The 20,699-nt window shown below is 35.6% G+C and overlaps 3 protein-coding genes across 6 annotated transcripts; 2 read left to right on the forward strand and 1 right to left on the reverse strand.

Moving 5' to 3' along the window:
• The first annotated feature begins 861 nt into the window (after window positions 1-861).
• On the forward strand, window positions 862-3,986 carry IGPD (imidazoleglycerol-phosphate dehydratase). 3 transcript variants are annotated; one of them, XM_086561500.1, is made up of 9 exons: window positions 866-1,114; window positions 1,199-1,323; window positions 1,412-1,516; window positions 1,603-1,695; window positions 1,851-1,925; window positions 2,373-2,435; window positions 2,787-2,896; window positions 3,576-3,647; window positions 3,746-3,986. In XM_086561500.1, the coding sequence occupies exons 1-8, from the start codon at window positions 925-927 to the stop codon at window positions 3,601-3,603; spliced, it is 789 nt and encodes a 262-aa protein (XP_086417626.1). In that variant the 5' UTR covers window positions 866-924; the 3' UTR covers window positions 3,604-3,647; window positions 3,746-3,986. The 3 variants fall into 3 exon arrangements, with proteins under 3 accessions (XP_086417627.1, XP_086417626.1, XP_086417628.1); XM_086561502.1 differs by having other exon boundaries at window positions 879-1,114; window positions 3,732-3,986; XM_086561501.1 differs by lacking the exons at window positions 3,576-3,647; window positions 3,746-3,986 and adding an exon at window positions 3,415-3,457 and having other exon boundaries at window positions 862-1,114.
• Window positions 3,987-4,864: 878 nt separating this feature from the next.
• On the reverse strand, window positions 4,865-17,170 carry LOC147499713 (5'-3' exoribonuclease 4-like). 2 transcript variants are annotated; one of them, XM_086561504.1, is made up of 22 exons: window positions 16,906-17,170; window positions 16,729-16,831; window positions 16,578-16,654; window positions 16,324-16,515; window positions 16,063-16,182; window positions 15,903-15,965; window positions 15,658-15,810; window positions 15,362-15,526; window positions 14,408-14,485; window positions 12,836-12,922; window positions 11,670-11,750; window positions 10,975-11,070; window positions 10,076-10,146; window positions 9,219-9,347; window positions 9,043-9,119; window positions 8,917-8,957; window positions 8,749-8,823; window positions 7,642-7,793; window positions 7,461-7,565; window positions 7,286-7,361; window positions 6,455-6,537; window positions 4,865-5,807 (listed from the first exon to the last, which is right to left on the reverse strand). In XM_086561504.1, exons 1-22 carry the CDS (start codon window positions 17,107-17,109, stop codon window positions 5,072-5,074), a joined length of 2,964 nt encoding a protein of 987 aa, XP_086417630.1. In that variant the 5' UTR covers window positions 17,110-17,170; the 3' UTR covers window positions 4,865-5,071. The 2 variants fall into 2 exon arrangements, with proteins under 2 accessions (XP_086417630.1, XP_086417629.1); XM_086561503.1 differs by having other exon boundaries at window positions 11,670-11,813.
• Window positions 17,171-17,382: 212 nt separating this feature from the next.
• Window positions 17,383-19,690, forward strand: LOC147499714 (small ribosomal subunit protein uS13z/uS13y/uS13x). Its single transcript, XM_086561506.1, has 4 exons — window positions 17,383-17,850; window positions 17,945-18,105; window positions 18,182-18,370; window positions 19,395-19,690. The coding sequence occupies exons 1-4, from the start codon at window positions 17,848-17,850 to the stop codon at window positions 19,498-19,500; spliced, it is 459 nt and encodes a 152-aa protein (XP_086417632.1). The 5' UTR covers window positions 17,383-17,847; the 3' UTR covers window positions 19,501-19,690.
• Window positions 19,691-20,699: the final 1,009 nt, after the last annotated feature.

Here is a 20,699-nt window from a genome sequence, read left to right on the forward strand (position 1 = left end):
CTGTGAAATGGTTAGTCATTTCCTGGGATCCCAAATTACCATCCGTCTTCATATTCAAATACTGATTTTCTCTTCTTAACTGCACACAAGAAAATGTCAATTTCGATTTGTTCAATCCATATGGTTTAAAACTTTACATGCATAACAAACCTATAGCAAATCACAACTAAACATATAGGCGTAAATGGTCTCAACTTTCTAAAGTAATTCCTAGAGTTTTATTGTTTCTACTACGACATTTTTTTGTATGTACTAAATTGACAAGGCATTTGTTGGGATGTCGCGGTGAAAGAGATTTATTTTTCTTTTAGTTTTCAATATAAGATTTTTTCTCGAAAATTAAATATTACTTACATAATTGCTTGGTATCAGACACCATGGGAAGCAAGAAGTTACGCAAGCAGTTCTTCTAAAGAAATTTTGTTGGTCCCTTTCACACCGGTTACAACAATTTGTACGGCAAAAATTTTGTTTGTGCAATTCACCGTGGGCTTGATTAGAAATAGTCGCAAACAGAACAATGCATAGAACAAACAGCACACTAGATCTGTTGGCCATCTTATTATTTTTCTTTCTCAATGAAATCAAAACCTTTCCTAAAACACATATTTATATAGTATCTTTTAAAACTGGCTATCCTCTAGAATAACACTATTTTAGTTGCCACCTCATTTTAATCAGAATAAGTTTGTGGACAGGTAACTGTTTGCTGTCCATAAGACTTTAGCTTCTGATTGGTGGAGTGGCTGCCCAAATTCGGACTCCATTTTAATTCGTTTTTCTTGTTTATTAGTTTTCTCTTAAAAATAGACAACTCCATGATTTCCAATTTACCGATATTTAGTACATTTACCGATATTTCAACAATTAGTTTCTCTAATCAATTTCATTATGAAAAACTGATTTTGAGACACAGACTCAAAAATGGAGCTCACCATTCCATTATCATCATCAACGTCAACATCTGGTCTACTAAAAAAAACACATTTTTCAGCTCAATCCTCAAAACCCAAGTTAAATAGGGTAACCCTTTTTCCCAATCAACAAAAATTGAAAAAAATGGACCCAAAAATCTCATGTTCTACAGAAAACGGGTCTCCTTCTTCATTTACAAGTAAGTTAAAAAGAAAAAAAAAATTATCTTTATCACTTTTTAATATGTTTTACTTACTGGGTAATTTTTATTTGGTATTTGTAGATGAAAGAATTGGAGAAATGAAGAGAGTGACAAAGGAGACTAATGTGGAAGTAAAGATTAATTTGGATGGGTCTGGAATATCAAATTGTACTACTTGTATACCTTTTCTTGATCATATGCTTGATGTAAGTATTTATATTTATTTAAGTGTTTGGTATTGAGTTTATGGTGTTTGGTGAATGTGTAATGTAAGTTTGGGTGTGTTTAAATTAGCAACTTGCATCGCATGGACTATTTGATGTGCATGTAAAGGCTACTGGGGATATTCATATTGATGACCATCATACTAATGAAGATGTTGCGCTTGCTATTGGAACGGTAAAGATTTATTGGTTATAGATTTGTTTTTTCGTGTTTTTGTGATTTGGCCTTAGGGAGTGTTGGGTTACTTCTTGTTGTTGTAGGCATTGTTACAGGCACTTGGAGATAGGAAAGGGATAAATAGATTTGGAGACTTTTCAGCTCCTCTTGATGAAGCTCTTGTACATGTTGTACTGGTAAATTCCTAAAACCAACTTCAGTAATGATATTCTTCTGTCTATGATGTATATATATATTTTTATATTATCTGATAGAATGATACACTTTTGTGTTTTGTGTATATTTGTTTATCATTTGAAGGTTTTAATGTTTGAAATTATTCATGGGTCAGGATTTATCTGGTCGACCTCATTTAGGTTATGATTTGTGCATCCCCACGGAAAGAGTTGGGACATATGACACCCAGGTAGGTTCTTCACATTGTGCTGTTTTCCTCTTTGCAATTTTAAATTCCTCTCTGATAACAAAAATATTTTTTGCCTTTGTAAAAGGATAATTATGTAAAGGTCTAAATAGGCAGCCCATGGGGGTATAGAATGATCTTCTCCTTCTCCATCCCCTTTGTTTCCTTTTTTTTTTTTTTTTATTTTTGAGATAGGTGAGTGGATATTGAAATTGAGGCCTATGCTAACAAATGCCTAGACTTAACCACACATACCAGCTGGAAAGTATTTTGTTGTTCGTTTATTCTTGAACTGTAGCTATGCCCTGTAAAGCCTCAGATTACTCACTTCTTGAATAGGACCTTCGGACCTGCAGTCTTTATGACTTTAGTTCTCTTACCTTTCATTGTTGATGAACCTTTGTTACTGAAAATTTTGATCCAATGGTTACATCAAACTGTTATCTTTAGCTGGTGGAGCACTTTTTTCAGTCATTGGTGAACACTTCTGGGATGACACTTCACATCCGACAGGTGAATACTTCAGATTCTTGAATTCTTTGATCAATTCTATAGTGTAGAGGTATAATAATTTCTATCTATGATGTGAAAACTCCATGCTATCTTCATATATATTTAACAGATGCTACATTTGAATGAAGTTTCCATCAAAGATATGCTTAGTATATGTTGTCCGAGTGGAAGTAAACATCCTCTAGTATCACAAGTTTACTAACAACGGAGATTTGTAACGTTAGGTTAAACGGATATCAATATAGGAAGGATTTTTTGTGTTCATTAGATTTTTCCAGAATAAGTGAATGTTTTCATACTATTCTTGCATCTGCTAATCCATTATTTTATTTTATTCTTTGGTGGAAGCAGCTTGCTGGGAAGAACTCACACCATATTATTGAAGCAACATTTAAGGCTTTTGCCAGAGCTCTTCGACAAGCAACCGAGTATGACTTGCGCCGTCGAGGGACTGTACCAAGGTCTGTGTACATTATCTTTGATACCTTGTAACCTCCTGCATATTATTTCTATAAGAATCTGTATGTTAAAATTCTGTAGATTGAAGATTGATTAATAAGTAATAAGAAGTTTAGAAGGCTTGGGATGTGCTAGCTTCTTCAAAATTATATAAGCTCCTCAATCTCGACGACCAAACTCATTTTTCACATGTTTGAACTTTTGGTTTTGGCTCTATAAGTGGGTTACGGGTTGATGGCTTTTGGCTAGATTCGATCTGAGGTCATTAGTGTGAAACCAAACTACTTTAGCACCTTAGCAGAGGGGCATCTTCTTTTGGTAAAATAAGCTTAACCAAGTTTTTTTATGACAGGATTGTTTTCTACAGTTTCCAGTGGTATCTAGCTGTAAGGAGGGACATGAGTAGATAATTAGAAATTGAACTCCACGATTATCACTGTTTTTTTTTTCTGTGCTTGCATTTCAATTTCATGTGTGACTGATTGGAAACCTTCTAACCATTGGTGTATGGTGCAAACAGTTCTAAAGGAGTTCTGTCTCGTACCTGATTTTTGTGTGCAACACTAGATAATTAGAAATTGAACTCCACGATTATCACTGTTTTTTTTATCTGTGCTTGCATTTCAATTTCATGTATGACTGATTGGAAACCTTCTAACCATTGGTGTATGGTGCAAACAGTTCTAAAGGAGTTCTATCTCGTACCTGATTTTTGTGTGCAACACCTGAAACCGTTGTTGTGAAATCATTGAGGTAAACACCAATGTTCGACTTTGTTACTCTTGTGTTCTCCTAAGGGAGACGGCTTTAGCTTTTTGTAATGCTCATGGTTTGCAGCATCTTTTGGCCAGGTTGATTATGTCCAATGAGCTAATCTGCACGTTGATAAATAAAAAATACTCACAAACGCCTTTCAACATATGAAGAACTTTCAGTAGTGAGATTGTAATATATGTAATGATCCGTGATTAGTTAAATCTTTAATTTAGTGCTCCTGATTTCTTATTCCAAACTTTGACTGTATTTTATATGCATACATCATGAAGAGATTATTGCAGCAATATAATCGTGGATAGGTATCATCTCTTTGAAGTAGTATTTGCCATGGATTGACACATGTAATTAGTAATGCAGATTACTTCTCGTCTGTATGTTCTACTCATATTATTACAGCCATATTACCAGCTGTCAAAGTAATACTTTGGTTATTTTTTATCCAAAGGAGATTATTTTCTGGTTAAGAAGAGTGAGACGCATTTCTATTTGTGAATTTCAATCATGATTACCAAACCATGTTAAGTGGAATTTTTCCATGATTTCATATTTCACTACATCAAACAGTCAGTTCTTGGATAAATTATTCTGTCAATCAACATTGTTATGAATTCCGATGCTTCAACTTTGTCAATGTGGACTGCCTCCCAAGGTGAGGATCTCAGACTGGGCTGGTTTAAAAATCTGTCCATACTGGTACTGTCCGTGCTGGGATGTGCAGTTAAATCGCTACTCAGTCGCTACTCGTTTGAAGAGCGAGTAGGTGTAATCGGTTGGGGATTAATCAGGATTAAGAGGATTTTTCATAACACTATATTTTTTTACAAATAATTATTAAATATATTTAACTTTGAAATACCAATATAATGAAGCCAATTAAGAACCTAATCAATCAATAAACAATTAAAACACTCAATCAACTAAAATAAATATGATTAAAGTGTAGAACTTTACAGAATCGAGGGTTGGTCAAATCGGCGAAATGTCGAGTTCAATGTATAACATTGAAATAGTTGAAATATTGAACACAATTATTCGGCTAATCAGCCGAGTACTCGGAGAGTTTTTATCCCGATTGTGATTGGGGATTAAATTGTTAGTTGGGTCGGCTAAGCAACGAGTACTCAACGATTTAATAGCCCAGGCCGGACCATAATTTGTGATAAGTTAAAGCAATTCAAACAATTCAAAGGGACTTCACATAATCAGCGTAGATTACCATCCAATTCAAATTTTTTTCATACAAAAGAGAATCAGCGTAGTTCAATATTTTCTATCATACAATATTGATTAGCCTTTGAAATACTAATTAACCCTTTCATTTTTAAGAAAAAGTATCCACGGTACACTGCCAACCCAACTACTCATCACTCTTTCAAAGTTGAGGCAACATAAATAAGCAGTTATTCCTTATGAGCAGAACTTGAGGGATCCTGCGATGCTTGCGCTTTACGTTTGTAGACCATTGTAGTCTTTTGTTGTCTGAAATGCGTTCTGCCGTTGGGTCTATTAGTCCAAATGGTTGGCGACTTAGATGGCTGGCCCATATGATGAATGGGTTGTTGGCTTGTGTTTAACGGGTATACATCACTGATCCTTGGCAGCATATGACTCTGTGGTTGGAAACCATCTCTGCTTGGCATGTTGGACATCCCGGTCTGTAAATTGTGAGAATATTCTTGGTGTGGTACTCTCTTCTGTATTCTGTTTCCATCTTGGAAACTATCTCTGATTGTCAGGTTAGACATCCCGGTCTGTAAATTGTGAGAATATTCTTGGTGTGGTACTCTCTTCTGTATTCTGTTTCCATCTTGGAAACTATCTCTGATTGGCACCGTATTCTGCACGCCAGAATCCTGTCTACCGGTTTGCCTTTCGTTTAAAAATGGGGATTCTGAAGCGCTACAAGTAATACTTCTGGGGTGGTTGTGATGCCCGTGGTGAAAACTCGTGTCCTCCATGAATCCTCTCTCATATCCTGGAGGTCCTGCAGGTCTGGTCTTGTTGCTCACGACATGGCTGTAAGGTGGGTGATTTAACAATCCCGAGGTGTTGCAGTTAACCGAGATCATGTTCTTGAGCAATCTATGAGCAGATTCTGCCAAAAGAGTGCCAGATATTGCGCCTTGTACTTGAGGCCTGAAAAACAAACAGAGGAAAACAAAACCTAGTTAATTTCATAAAATTGGCTCTCGGCAATACAATAATCAAAAGTTATTATAGATATTGAATTTTCTAAGACATTTGATATTTTGATCCAGTCAGAGTATCTGTCCCTATGTGTTATAGTATGTATATAGAACTCGCACTGCCCTCATACATGCATTTTGGCTGAGAACATGAATCACATGTCAAAGGTATAGAATTCAACTGCACCTGTAGTCTAGATTGGTGTTCAACTCCTAGCATATATACACGTATGTAGTACTATGTGAGTGCAAGTTGAAACAATTTCCTTGAATAATGGCCATAAGTTTGGCTTGATGTAGGAATTGCCAACAAACAGGTATTCCTCAAATTCCTTTTATAATCACTCCCTCCACTCATAAGGCTCATACCATGAATCCTGTTTCTCATTGTCATAATCAACTCAAAAGGATTTGATGCTCTAAATGGTATTAAGAATGTGGCTTCCCCAGTTACGTGCAAGAAGCAAGTTACCGGTTGGGGGGCTACTATATTTTTGTCAAATGCAACTACCTGGCAGCCCAAGAAACATATCCAACCCCATTTCAACATATGGATGCTGAGAAGTCTATATGGTTCATAGTATGATGCTTTCTTACCTCCCTCTAGCTTGTTGTCGTCGGCTGCTGTTGTCTTCATGCCACAACATAGGGAAGGGTTTAATGTCAATACGACGTAAAACCTGTTATTGAACATGAAGGAAATAAATTAAATTTAAAACCAAAATCGATAGGAAATCATTGTTGTATTTTGCTTTTCGAACAAAGATAGTCATGAGCTATGCAGCATGCAGTCCAGGCTTATAAGTTGTGGTTTGAGACATAATGCACGGAAGAAGCTCATGTCTCAACACTGCAAGCACATGCATACACACCTCTCTCAAATATTCTATGCCAAAGAAAATCCTGATGAGGAAGACTCCAATCTCCCTCTCTCTTTTTTTTTTTGTTTTTTTCAAAGAAGCTAGGGGTTAAGGGGACCCAAACCTTTATTAAAAATCAGATAACTCTCTGATACAAAGTTCCTTCTTTATCCTCCCTAACAATGGAATCTAGTTTTGAATCTAGTCACCACATCCTCAGCAGGATAGTCATAAACCTTTGACAAGTAATCAGCTGCCCTATTTCCTTCCATAAAGGTATGAACTACCCGGAATGATACAAACAAAATAGTAAGAGCTTTTAACTCTGCTACTAAACAAACAGAACAATTTTGTTTCTCTTTTGACAAAATATTTTTTTTGAAAAATTGCAGATATTCAAGTATGATTTGAAGTTAATTTCTTCTAAAGACTGACCTCGTCACCATAAGGATGATCCTCCAAAAAAAAAGTCTATTGTTGGGGGATTTATATGCATCTCTCACCGATGTGGGTAAGGAGAGTCAAATTGTTCTTTCTTATGAAGCCAGAGTTAATGATTCCAACAAACCTTTTCAGGCATAGTTACTCCTTTGGGAGGTTCTGGGATGTGTGGATGGGAATGAGGATTTAGGTAAGAAGCATTTCTGCAGAGAGAAAAGCACAAAGCTTAAACTAAGATAAATAGAGAAGACATTATTAAAAAGGAAAAAGTAGAAAAGTTTTTAGGATGTGGTCTAACTTACAAGACATGGTTATTCTCAATATCTCTCAACCCTTTAATTGGAGAAGGAAATGCCTGTATGTATCCATTTCTCTCACTTAACCAGAGATAGCCGTTCATTCCATCACTGCAACAACAAAAGCCATTGTACTATATATTGATAATACATATCAAGATTAGTCAACACCAAGTCACAAACCAACCTAGAATTTGTGTCAATATCCAAAGGAAGTCTTTCCACTACAGGTAATTGGTAGTAAGATGTGTACAACAAGGAGATCTGCCCGGCCAGAGGATGATTTTTATGGACATACAACATATCAAACATCACACTATTTCGAGCTCGTTCTTCTTCCTGTACATTTCAAAAAGGACTAGGTCATGGTTTAGCATTTAAAGCCACCAGAAAGAAGTGTCTTTGTGTTATATAATCAGAAATGCCAATGTTGCATAATGATCTGGACACATTGAGTAAGAACAAATAAAAAGTTATGGCCAGATCTCTGGAAGCAGTTATGATTGGGAACAGATGTCACAGCCGATAGAGTATGTGAATTTAAACTTAAATACCTCTTCCTAGGGTTCAGGGTCCCTAGTATATGACGATGTTTTCAAATTATCATGTTGACATAAGCATAGCTAGCAATCATGGTTTCCAAAGAGAATAAAGGCATATTACTCGTGTATGTTTTTCAGAGAACTGTTATTCATGGAAATTGAAAAACAATTCACCAAAGGCAAAATACTTTTGGCGACGACAAACCAAACACCATTTGGTTTCATGATCTTGAGGCACTTTTAAAGCACATAGATCAAGTGTTCATAGAATTACCAAATCTTCTGGCAAGTAGGTCCAATAAGGTACTTCTTACAAATTATACCTTCAGATCATAAAATATAAACTCTACGTGACATTTTAGACCAGTTGATCCCAGTGCAACAAGTTGGTTATTTGCAATTCAACATATACTGTATCCTTGTTCATGACAGATCAGGATACTTCAGAAAATTTGAATATGAAAAAATTAAAAAAAAACACGTATAGCAAAGTCAAAGTATACACTTGGGAAGGTGTGAAAGACGAAAATTAGGATGAGGGGGTAGAACAACAAGTTTTCATTTTATTTAGTGGTTTTACAAATCCCAAAATGCACTGATATTTTCAGATATTTCCACAGGACTTCATAATACATTACATGTTAGTATGTTCCATGATACCTGTGAGAAGTGAGTTTAACTGTTTTAAAACTTTATTGATTGTACTCAGATACAGTGCAGACCAGACCAAAGATGAAGGAAAGGAATCATACAGTTAAAGTGCCCTCAAGCTTCTTTGTTTCAGCCAAGAGTAACCCCTCATTGATGAATGGCAATTTAGCAACACCCTGATCCCATACAAGATATGTTAAAATTTTCTCAAACATTAGTTTGCATACACAACATGGAAAATATCTCGGTGATAGAAGGTATGAATTTACCTGCCATGCAAAGCGCTTACCATTCATGTCAATCTCAAAATCTGTCCACAAAAAGAAACTAAGCTAGTCTTGAAGATGGTAAAAATGTTGTGGAAATGTACCAATTTTTAACAGTGAACTATTTACCTGCAGGGTAGAAAGAGCTCAACGGAGATGACGGATCTACCATCAATGACCTGTAGTGCTCAGGTAAAGCATTTGAACTACGAAGTAACAGAAATTCAATTATTGTACTACTTTTGTAGAAAGAAAAATACTACACTACCCAAACACATGCTTCAATATGAGTAAAAAATGTCCACCTGGAAGCTGGTAAGGTTCCCATCAACTGATCGAAGGGTTTAAATGGCTCTCCCAGGAAAAATGTAATTTCAAGATCAGTCAAACCCTTAAGATCAGAAGCAAAAGGAGCATAATGATACGGGTAAAACCTAATTCAAACAGAAAAAATTAGTTCAGATAATATAGGCAAGGGTGAAAAAGAAAATAAAAGAACTCCAACTTACGGGCCACATATTAGCAGTACAATTGGGTAGCAAGTTGTAAGCCAGTAAAGGTTTGTCTCACTTCGGAAATACAATAAAACACAAATAGCTTTTTAGCTAGTATGTTTGGCATTGCATGACAGGACATTTTCATCCAAATATCCACTGAAGTGTTAATAGTCCCACAGCGCCTGGGTCCCTTTGCGATGTGTTCTGTATGCACACTTGAAAAATCTCTCTAGTTTTAAAGGGTGATTTCTATCCATGGTTTTATCATGCTATTAGAGCGGGTGTACCACAGGGATGGGTCGGATTTGTACGTCTAGCCTTACAGGCCCTTGATACCAAAGGGGAGTGTTAATAATCCCACATCACCTGGGCACCTTTGGTATGTGTTTTGTATACACACTTGGGCACCCTTTCCTTGTAAGCCAGTTTTAAGGATGAGTTCGACCCGGTTTTAATGAAAAAAAAATGACTGGGAAGGATTATTCATGTGATCAATGTTTGGGTCACAACACAATGCAACTTGAACCCTCTGATTGTAACCCAAAATCCGACCACTGTTATTGACTGTTTATAACATCTGCATAACAAAGTTAAAACCAGAATAAAACAAAAACAAGCAGAAGTAGTTAGAAATAAACTTTCTATTACTGGCATAATGAACTGACCATTGCCAAGAGCAAACACCTTGATAATAATAACGCATGACCCAGCATAGACCCTCCACATACTTTGATACCTACACAAGTGATGTAGGATAATAAGGCTATAGTTTTGGAATTGGAATTGGAATTGTTATTTAGGAATTTGAATTATTAGTATTTTCTATTGTGGGTTTAGTTAGAATTAGAAGTCTGAGTCTCTTGGTCATCAAGGTCATCAAGTATGGCTTATCTATATAAAGAGGTCAGTGTAGTTTGTTTATGTATTCAATTATTCAATATCAAATCAATTATCAATAATCTCAAAACCTTATTTTCCTTGTCCTATAATTCTTCATCTTCATCTTCTTTGTTCTTAATTTCTTGTTAGTCTAATTCTTAATCTTCTTTCGTGTATTCTTCTCTAATTGAGATCTTCAAATCTCTTTTCTTCTCAATCTACACCTTGTTCCCCATCAAGTTGCCACTTGATTCATGATTTCATATGACAATATACTATAATCTTACATAAAGACATGTTTAAATTTGAAGAAAAAAGTCGTTATATATATAAAAAAATGAGACGATCAATAAAGATATTAAGTCACGATGGCACAACATCTTGTATTTTTTTCATCTTCATGTGTTGGGTACATGCAAAAGCACCTTGTGTATCAGGTCTGTGGGCGTCTTTCAGCCACTTTACATAGTATCCCTTCCACTAGTTTCGTGACACACTTTATCTGTGGTGGTCTGGGGTCACTCTGTATATTTCATCACACCTCCTTTAGTCATACACTCATACCCTTTATAAGATATGAGTACAAAAGGTCAATAGAGACAATATTGGGATTAAAACATCGATAAGCCCAAGGGACAATTAACTTTTTTACAGATCCAAAAAAACAAGATGGAAGAAAACTCACAACATCTTTCTTGACATCATCAATCTCCTCAAGGTTTGATACGCCAAATTTCTCCACATAGTACCTTTCTTTGTATCCAGGTTCCCCTAGCTTAACCTGAGGAAGAGCAAAATAAAACATTTCTAGTCAAGCAACTATAAAACAAATATTCCTTGATGAGCTAGCATGTATGTAACAACAATTTTGGTAGGACACTGACAACTATACACAAGTAATTAAAAAGTACAAGGTAACTAGAAGTACCAGCTTTTAAGAATGAAAAAGTGTATATACTAGAAATTTTAGTAATCAAAGTACAGATATCATGTGAATATTCTTAGAACTGCCCAGAATCAATTTACACCTCCAACTAGAACAACATCATATCCATATATATTTTAAAAGAAAAAATTGAATGGTAAAGTGAAAGATAATACTAATAATAATAAAATAGAGAAAACCATATTATTTCTATAAAACCACCACAAAACGATGTTTGATAAGGGAAAGTCTGATTATCTATAAGAAATGATTGTTACACAAATACAAATGGATTGCTCTCTGTATAGGATTATGTTACATGTGTATATTATATAACTCAAGTATATAATGTTTATTTTGTATGCCAATGAGATTAACTGCATCACATCCAGCGTAACCTATTCAATCTGCTAAATACGTTGAAAATCTTGCGGTTATAATTGAAACAAATGAACCTTGTCTTGAAGTTGTATTTGAGGCTCTTCAGAGTTCTCATTTATCAATTTCATAGCTACATTGTCATTGCTAGCTTGTGCCTGAAAATATAGACAGTGTAAGCGCATCAATTTCATAGCTGCATTGTCATTGCTAGCTTGTGCCTGAAAATATAGACAGTGTAAACGCAAACAGATTTTATGAGTAGTGCCACACAAAAAAAATCAAAGAAGAGAAGGAAAAATAAAAAATAAGAATAATGTGCATATAACATTCCCTATATCCTATGTTTGAAAACTCTAAACTCTTCCCATTAATTCATTTACACCTAATGGTAGAAGCATGTGAAGAAACATTTTCTTTTATTTCTAAATTTTTAGCAATTAGACATGATAATTACATCATTATATACACAAACATTATGTGTGTGCTTTCATGACATGTATATGAAGCATAACAGCATGTCTCAGGAATACTTTATTTAACAAAGACTGTTATTCTCAATATATCACTTCAAACGTAAAAAGGGGAGCTCAGATCCTGGATGCTAATACCTATCCAGTATCCCAGTGCATTGGTCATCCCAACTTTAGCTTGACACCACTTAGCAAGCATTGATCCCTATCTTCTCCATACCTCCACAACCACTTGGGTATAAGAGCTTCATTCAGGGCTTTCAAATATTTGCATCCAAGTCCTCATTCCTCCTTTGTGAGATATAAACTATCGCGTCACCAAATGTATCTTCCTCTTCTACTCACAACTCCCCCAGATAAACTTAGCATTGAAAAATAAAAAATAGAAAGCCGCCAGGGCGAATGACGCTGTCACATGGCTCACTATAGGGCCGTCGTTATAAATGAAAAACTATGTCATGTCCTATGCATTTGTTGATCTCTGTCGAAGGGAACTTTGCAAAAATTTAGGGGGGGGGGGATCCTTTAAAAAGACCAAAAGGAACATGTATTGGGACAATGGGTAAGAAAGAAATGAAAATGCAATTTTGAAGAAAGATTTGGCTGCAGCTAGAATTTGAATGCTCGATGACCATAACAATGACTACCAACAAGAGTGGTGATAAAAAAATAAACATAATAGATCAAGATATGTCATACAGACAACCAGAAGCCATGGGCCAATAAACTAATCACATATTATGAGGAGGGGGGGGGGGGGAGTCAATCACCTGTTCTATGCGACTACGTTTCTGGAAAATTTGATCTTCAAATACCGCAGCTGCTTGTACAAAATGTTCTACCCTTCCAAGTAAGACCTGAACATATGAAATACCTGACACTAAGACACGCTTGCACTTAAGTGCATAGATTTCAGTTTGACAAACTTAAAGAAGAAGAAACCACCTTTAGAACAAGGAAAGAATAGTAGAATACATATCTGACTCTGGTCTGTGTATAATAAAACATTTACAAAGTTACAAAGCTCAATAATCCACCGTGCTAATAACTAATAGTATTCTCTGTGTTTTGGGATTTGTTATACACTAAAAAGTAAAAACTGTTTGATTACAAAAAGTGAAAAAGATGTAGAAACCTTTTCTAACCATATTACTGACTTGTAACCAATGTTTGTGGTTTCACACAGAATCTCAGAATTCCATCAAGTATTTCGATTTTTGCAAAAAATGAAACGGTATCGAAATAATAATATAGGGACGAAACTTACAATTCTGAAATATGATCGGAATAAGAATTCAAATTCTGGTTTTTAGGGCGTCGGAATTCCGGCAATTTTGAAATCCCAAACTATGATTGTAACTAACGGCTTTCTTTCTAAAATAAAAACAAAAGGTATTCATCTCACTACTAAGTAAAGACTATAGGGGAGCAACAGTGTCATACGTGCAGTTCTCCAACTGAATACAAAGCATCCGTATTTCTCCCTTTTTTATTCCCTTCTTTTAGTGTCATATACTAATATATGTATATTGGGGCCCACTACTAATCAAATAAGTTATTACCTAAACAAATGAACACTCAATTTATTGTTGCGACCTTTTTTACATCCAGTTTTTCTGTTTTTTTTCTCGGTTCTAAAGTGTAACAAAAGTTATTGAGTGTAAGGCTTATGTAAAAGATGTTTCTGAAACCAGTTATATTTAACACGGACAAAATCGTAGAGAACATATCACACTGATTTGAAAACCTGATAATAGTGTCACCTATAATATTTATTATTTAAAAAACAATGTTATCAATTACATTAACTGTCATTTGAAGTTTATTATTATTGGGGAAAAAAAACTTAGTAATTTGATGACGGTGGGCGTTAAGCACGTGAGACAAACAGTGCACCACCTCTAGTTGATATACCTCGGAAATTACATCAAGAAGATTACATATGAATGATCAGCAAGTAGCTAATTATCCATACACCCCAGCCCTCCCAAGTAGAAACTGCTGTAAATTATTAACTTCACTGCTATTGTGTGAGCAATACAACACCCATTCATACTAAATGTAGTACACCCGCCCCACCTCACAAAAGAAGCAAAGGGTATATGTCTTCATAATTGAACTTTCAACTTCTTAGGTAGGCATAATATATAAATTGGGCAGAGGTCGAAGCAGATTGACATCCAAAAAAGTTGGACGGTAGTGAGTAGGAGGTTAAAAGGATTAGGGAAACGAGTAAACAACCATTAAAAGATAAAAATAACTAGATAAATAAACCAAAAAATAAGAAAGTGCTGATAAATGAGAACCCTTTCAGGTGTAAGGTATCACATTAAATAAATTACCTCACCAGCATCTGTGAGATATCCTCCCATAGCAGCAAACTCACATTTATATACATGCATCAGCAAAGTTATAGCACCCTGAAGTGGCAAGTTCGAGAGCAATCAATACAAGAGAAAAATGTTCAGGCAGGAAATGGAAGCAGATCTGTCATGCATTTATACTATCATTTAGCACACTCGAGTTCGTCATGCTTCACAATGAATCTATTTATTTCTTGTTCCCAAAGTTCCCCTATATGGCATTCAGTTGAAGTGCCATGTTAACATGCTTCATAATGAATCTGATTTTATTTTTTGTTCCCAAAGTTTTCCTATATGTTATTCAGTTGAAGTGCCATGTTAGCATCAAATGAAGGACAAGAATTCTGTAGAAGACAGTTTCTGAAGTATCTTGAAGAATCAAGATTGCTAGACAAAAAAATATCTAGAGTTGCAAACATCTATATACGTTCCATACTTTCATGCATGTTATCTTTCTAAAACAAGTTTTATTCTAGACTGCTTCCATTGTCCTCTTAAAAGTACTTTGCTTTTCTTCTTTATTTTACAAAATGCATTCACTAGCGACCCATGAATTTATTTGAAAGCTCTTGGTATACAGTGTTCATACTTAATCATTATCCAAAGAAGAAAACAAACTAAACATTGTTTAAGAATACCGGGAGAAAGTAGACATTTAACATCTAAACATGCTATGCATAAAAGTTGTTTGTTGTTTTGCCTACTTATTTATATTTCTTCTCTCCAAATAAATCAAATTACCAAACCCATACATGCATAGAATTTTACGGTTAGTGTGACTTTTTATTAAATACAGATACCAATATACTAGTGCTAGAATATCCATATTTTTTTCAATTCTAGTTATAATTAGGGATGGGGTTATGTTTTAAAGAACACAGGAAAGCACACTGATGTAAAAATTCAAAGTAGAAACTAAACCTGCTAATGTACCTCTCGAATTTCCAAAGTTGGCATATGTGGAAGGAAATCATTGCCGACAAAAAAACATAAGAAGACGAAGTCATCTACTAGCCTTTCAAAGTTTATCTCAAAAGGAGGGTTTGAAATCTCCAAGTCGTAATATAAATATTCTCGCAGCACAAAGATGTTGATGAACTGCTCAATGGACATTTAGAAATATCAAAAAATGGCATATAACATAATGGTACAGAATGAAGGGGACAAAAGATAAAATAAATAAAAAAGAATGAAATACAACAGGAAAACGTTTTTTCCAGTTCAAGAACCTGATAATTCTTTTTGTGAATTGGAGTGTCATCTATTTCGTTCTCATCAGTATCAGAGGATTCATCATCTGTCTTTTTGTGGCACTCAGCTGCCAGATGACCAACTAGACCACATGTAAAGCATTTACCTAGTTGCCAAGGCAAAGGAATCACCTGCAAGTCAATTGAGAAGCTCACGAGGCCAATAATAACTAGTAAAGAAGTCATAAATAGTGAGATATCCCCAGTTGATATAGAGAACATACCTCTCTTAATATGGAGAAATGAACCTCGTGGGTAGCTAAAGCCAGCATAATTAAATCAGCGTCCTGAGATAAATAAATCCAATTTGAGAGCCAAAGTAAGATTAAAGAAATATATACGAAGGACTAAAAAGGTATTAGACAGTCAGCGGGTGAAACTCACCAAACCATATAAACAGTGTCGTGTGTTTGGATTGAAACCAGGAAGATCATGCTGCAACCGCATATACGACATAATTTTGTGTTCACCCTCACCAGGAACATTTGAATCAGAAAGAATAACCTTCAAATAATCACCGAATGGAATCCCATGTATTAAATTAACAGATAGTGAGAAATATCCTGAAATCCAAAGTGTTCAGATACAATTACTACAAGGACAAGAAACAACTCTAATCCTAAAGTAGAGACAACAGCCACTAACCTTAATTCCCTTCCAACCGGGAATCCTGTTCAACCTAGAATGTACATAATATTGAAGCGCAACAGACAACACAGCCATGAATTGTGTCCCAGGCGTAATAACATTTGAATCAGACGTTTCAGGCTTCTCCTTTTGTGTCAAACTTTTCCCTTCCACCTCAAACTTTTCCCTCAACCTTTCTTCTTCTATTTCCTAAAACAAATACATAAATTAATCTTTTATACATAAACTATGTTTATTAAAAAACAACTTACAGCTTCAGCAGCATCTTTTGCTGCTCTGAAACGTCGAATGCGTTGCTGATTCATTTTAGCTCTAGGTGCAACTCCATCTACATTTTTAATGACCCAATTATTAGTATCCAGTTTAAATAAGTTGAAACATGAACACCAGATAGAGCTTTACCAATTGCCATGAAAAGCAGCTTTCTAGGACGAACCAATGAAAACAAATGATCAATGTAATCAAATATCGACTTAAACACGTCATCATAAGTAGCTGGAGCAGGCTGCACGTGCAAAATTCAATAAATAATAAATATATTTTCATTTGAATTATTATTATTATTATTATTATTGTTACCTTTCCTTCTGGGTGGAAACAAGGATGGATAATTCCATTCATGTCTAGATAGAAATGATCGAATTCGACGTTGTTAGGGTTAGGATTAGATACATCGATAACTGATAATACACCGTCTAATATTTCTTCTTCTTCTTCGATTACGTCAGTTATTGACCGCGGGTAACGCTCAGCTAACCATCTATAAAATGCTGGGACTCCCATTTTCTTCGTTTCTTTTCAGACAAACTTTAAATCACAACTTGTGCTACTGGTCACTCTTCATTATTAACGTTGTCACCCTTTTATATACAGAGTAATTTGGGCCATTTTGGGCCCGCGGTAAACAATGCTTTTCCTTGTCAATTAAATTGCATAGTCTTGGGCATTGTGGGAGAAAAAATGGGATGAAGAAAAACACATAATGGAAATGGGCTTTTAATAGTATGAAAACACATTTCTCCTTTCACTAAAAGCAAGTGTGGAACATAGTAGCTCATGCAAATCATTGACCTTATTAAATTTTAAGGTTCCTCTACACCTTCATATAAAATGAAAACTATGTATGAAAATCCGTTGCTCGAGAGTCCACCATCTCCACTACATTAAGAAGATTGAATAATTTAGATAGCATTACCCTAATGCTCTGTTTTCCATTTTTCACACGAAATCGTCACTTTTTTTTTTATATACTTTTTGTTTAAATTAAACTCGATTCTAGTAAAATTGGCTAATAATAAAGAGCATAATAAAAGCAAAAATCAGTCGATGTTGATGGTATCATTTGCTTATTTAGTTAGCGGGCCTGAGTCTAAAACGCTCGAAGCCCATTCAAGCCCCAGTCTATTTTTCTAGGGTTTCAAGCCTTCCCCTCCTTTAAAACCAATCGCTACACACCCTTCTCCCGCCTCTCTTCGTCTCCATCTGACAAACCTCAAACCGGCAGAGAAGAAACTCCTAACCATGGTAAACTAAACTTCCATCATTTCATTCCCAATCGATCTATATTTCTAGCACGTGTCTAACTTTTTAAATTTTAAATTTTAAATTTTTGTTGCAGTCACTTATTGCGAATGAAGATTTCCAGCACATTCTTCGTGTTCTGAACACGAATGTTGATGGTAAAAAGAAAATCATGTTTGCTTTGACTTCTATTAAGGGTATTGGTCGTCGTCTTGCTAACATCGCTTGTAAGAAAGCTGATGTTGACATGAACAAGAGGTGATATATATTTCCCTTTGTTGTTTGTTTTTATATAATTTTTATATTTGATTTTAAGAAATGTGGTTTGTTGCAGGGCTGGTGAACTGTCAGCTGCTGAGCTTGAGAACATTATGACGATTGTTGCCAATCCTCGTCAGTTCAAGATCCCTGACTGGTTTTTGAACAGGAAAAAGGATTACAAGGATGGCAGGTATTCCCAAGTTGTTTCAAATGCATTGGACATGAAACTCAGAGATGATTTGGAGCGCTTGAAGAAGATCAGGTTTGTTTGAGTATTCTTCACCTGGATAGTGTGTAGGTTTGCTCTGTTTTATTCCATGGGGCTGAAGTTTGACTCTCTGGCTTTTAAATTTGTGCCTTAGAGATGAATGCAGTTCCCTATACTAAACCGTCATTCAATAACTGGCTTGAAACGTTCTTGATCTGGCTGAAATGTGGAAGACGGAACATATGAACTGTGCATCTGCATTATGAGCATACGGAGATATTTTTGGATAAATTGGTTAAAAACTTAATATGAATTGTTTTTACACGTTAACCATATAAATGTTTGAATTGACTACAGAAGCGACAATGTGTTTCTCCTGTATTAATTGTTCTGGTAGAATAAGCTTTAGTGTAGCGTGATATTTTTGGAAGGTTGGAGAAATTTAGTTCATGGGACTGGAGTTTGACTCTTTGGCTTTAAAATCGTGCTTTTGAGATGAATGCAGTTCCCTATATCAATACTTCTTCAAATAACTCTGGCTAGAATCATCTTTATTCTAGCTTCGATAAATGAAGAATTGACATTCATCTAGAATGACGTAAAACTTCAATTTTGCAGTGGGCGAAAAAAATAAATACCAACTGCTTAGTTATCACCATTTCTTGAAAGCCAAAGGGTAACATTGGGAAGCAATCTAGAATGACATGCAAAATCTCCTTTTCACTCATACAGAGAAGATAGTTAACATAACCGCTCTGGCCATGGATGATTGATCTAACTTTTTCATCAGACTTTGGAACAAATCATTTACTGCAAAGGAGAGCTAGAAGCATCTGTAATGCTTAATGCTTGGTAGTTGGTCCTTGTTTTCAAATTGGAGTAGAAGCTTCTTTTTACACTAAACCTAGCTTTTTATCTTTCTTGTGCCAAAGTTATGTTTATATGATTTCATATATATGAGAGTATCCATCTGTTGTGATGTTTGCCCCCATTAGTTTCAAGTTGTAGTTTAATTTTTACTCTTAATTTCATGGCATTCGTATGCTTAATGAGCGACTGTTGTTTTTCAATGTGACAGGAACCACCGTGGTCTTCGACACTACTGGGGTCTTCGCGTACGTGGCCAGCATACAAAGACTACTGGACGCAGGGGAAAGACAGTTGGTGTGTCCAAGAAGAGATAAATTGTGTCCTAGATATGTTCTTGTTTGGTATTTGGTTTTGATATGGCTGTTGTCCTTTTCTGGGAGTTCTGTTTTGAGCTGAGGATTTTATATAGTTCGAACTAGAAGACTCAAAGAATCATTCATTGTGGGTTCATTGGAAACCGTCTAATTTAAATTCCTAAACTAGTACCAGTACTTTTACTTCTCAGTTACATTGTTTTGATAGCATTTCACACATTAGTTATTATGTAGCTGTTGCATGTGTATGGTCTTGAGTTCTTCTAGTCTGCATTATACCCCCAGCGGGCCCAATGAAGGTGTTAGTTAATTGGTTTGCTACAGCAATGCAATTGTGGATCAATATGGATACTTGCGTTGATTAGTTCAAGTTTCAACCTACTGTTCTTCAACATTATTACTGATGTGCAAGATTTCAGACTGGTGTGTTTAACTCCGTACATAGTCATATAAGATTACGGGAAGACAATTGCTACACTCTCAAAACTATCCTAATTATAAGCTTTCATTCAGTAGCATCAATCAAAAATATTTGTGCCTTCGGAGCAAGTCCAATGGAGGAGCTGCTAAAGGAGTGCCACATAGGATTTTTTGATGTGCTCTTAGGGTATGTGCTAAATAATGTGAAAAGAGACGACTGTCTGAAAAAAACAGTCCCCAGCGCCGATATGCTCTCTCTTGGGATTGTGGCACATATCATTACAAGGATTTTGCCTACTGTAAACCAATTATTGTCAATTCTATTTCGATAGTTCCAAGCAATTTGGTCCTCCTTCATAGAGATTGGATAATTGCATTCCAGATCTTTCTTCTTTTATAGGCGGGAAAGGCCGGGAAGTATGATTAGGCTACTTGGTTGTGCATTTAGTTTACAGTTATATCATCCAATTGTCGAGGCAAACATAGGTACATGCTTTTAAAACAGATCCTGTCCAAGTATAGTTCGTGCCCATCATTTCCACAGAAGCGTTTAAATACTTCCCACAAGGGTTTCTCTTATATATATGGGGCTAAAAACTAACGTTTCAACTCTTACTAAAGCTACCGGACTAAATTACAAGCTACTGAACAGCAAGTATTGCTGCTTCGAGACTCAGATTTGTTGGTACACACTCCTTTCCAAACATGTGTTTAAAAAAGGGTTGAAGGCTTGTCAGACAACCGCACGACCACCCCAGAAGCCCGAACATGTGTTTAAA

Source organism: Coptis chinensis, chromosome 5, assembly GCF_015680905.1.
Source record: "Coptis chinensis isolate HL-2020 chromosome 5, ASM1568090v1, whole genome shotgun sequence".
Lineage (NCBI taxonomy): Eukaryota > Viridiplantae > Streptophyta > Magnoliopsida > Ranunculales > Ranunculaceae > Coptis > Coptis chinensis.

Bases quoted from the DNA above. Each gene is read 5' to 3' on its own strand.
- LOC147499713 (XM_086561503.1), bottom strand. From the start codon at position 17,109: ATGGGAGTCCCAGCATTTTATAGATGGTTAGCTGAGCGTTACCCGCGG. The intron at 9,348-10,075 runs GTCAGTTCATTA...TGTTTGAATTAG, and splicing joins GGTGTTTGCTCTTGGCAATG to GTTTTACCCGTATCATTATG. The intron at 7,566-7,641 runs GTTGGTTTGTGA...TTGTTGTTGCAG, and splicing joins GATATTGACACAAATTCTAG to TGATGGAATGAACGGCTATC.
- LOC147499714 (XM_086561506.1), top strand. The intron at 18,106-18,181 runs GTGATATATATT...GGTTTGTTGCAG, and splicing joins GATGTTGACATGAACAAGAG to GGCTGGTGAACTGTCAGCTG. The intron at 18,371-19,394 runs GTTTGTTTGAGT...TCAATGTGACAG, and splicing joins GAGCGCTTGAAGAAGATCAG to GAACCACCGTGGTCTTCGAC.
- IGPD (XM_086561501.1), top strand. From the start codon at position 925: ATGGAGCTCACCATTCCATTATCATCATCAACGTCAACATCTGGTCTA. The intron at 1,115-1,198 runs GTAAGTTAAAAA...TGGTATTTGTAG, and splicing joins GTCTCCTTCTTCATTTACAA to ATGAAAGAATTGGAGAAATG. The intron at 2,897-3,414 runs GTCTGTGTACAT...TGGTGCAAACAG, and splicing joins CGTCGAGGGACTGTACCAAG to TTCTAAAGGAGTTCTGTCTC.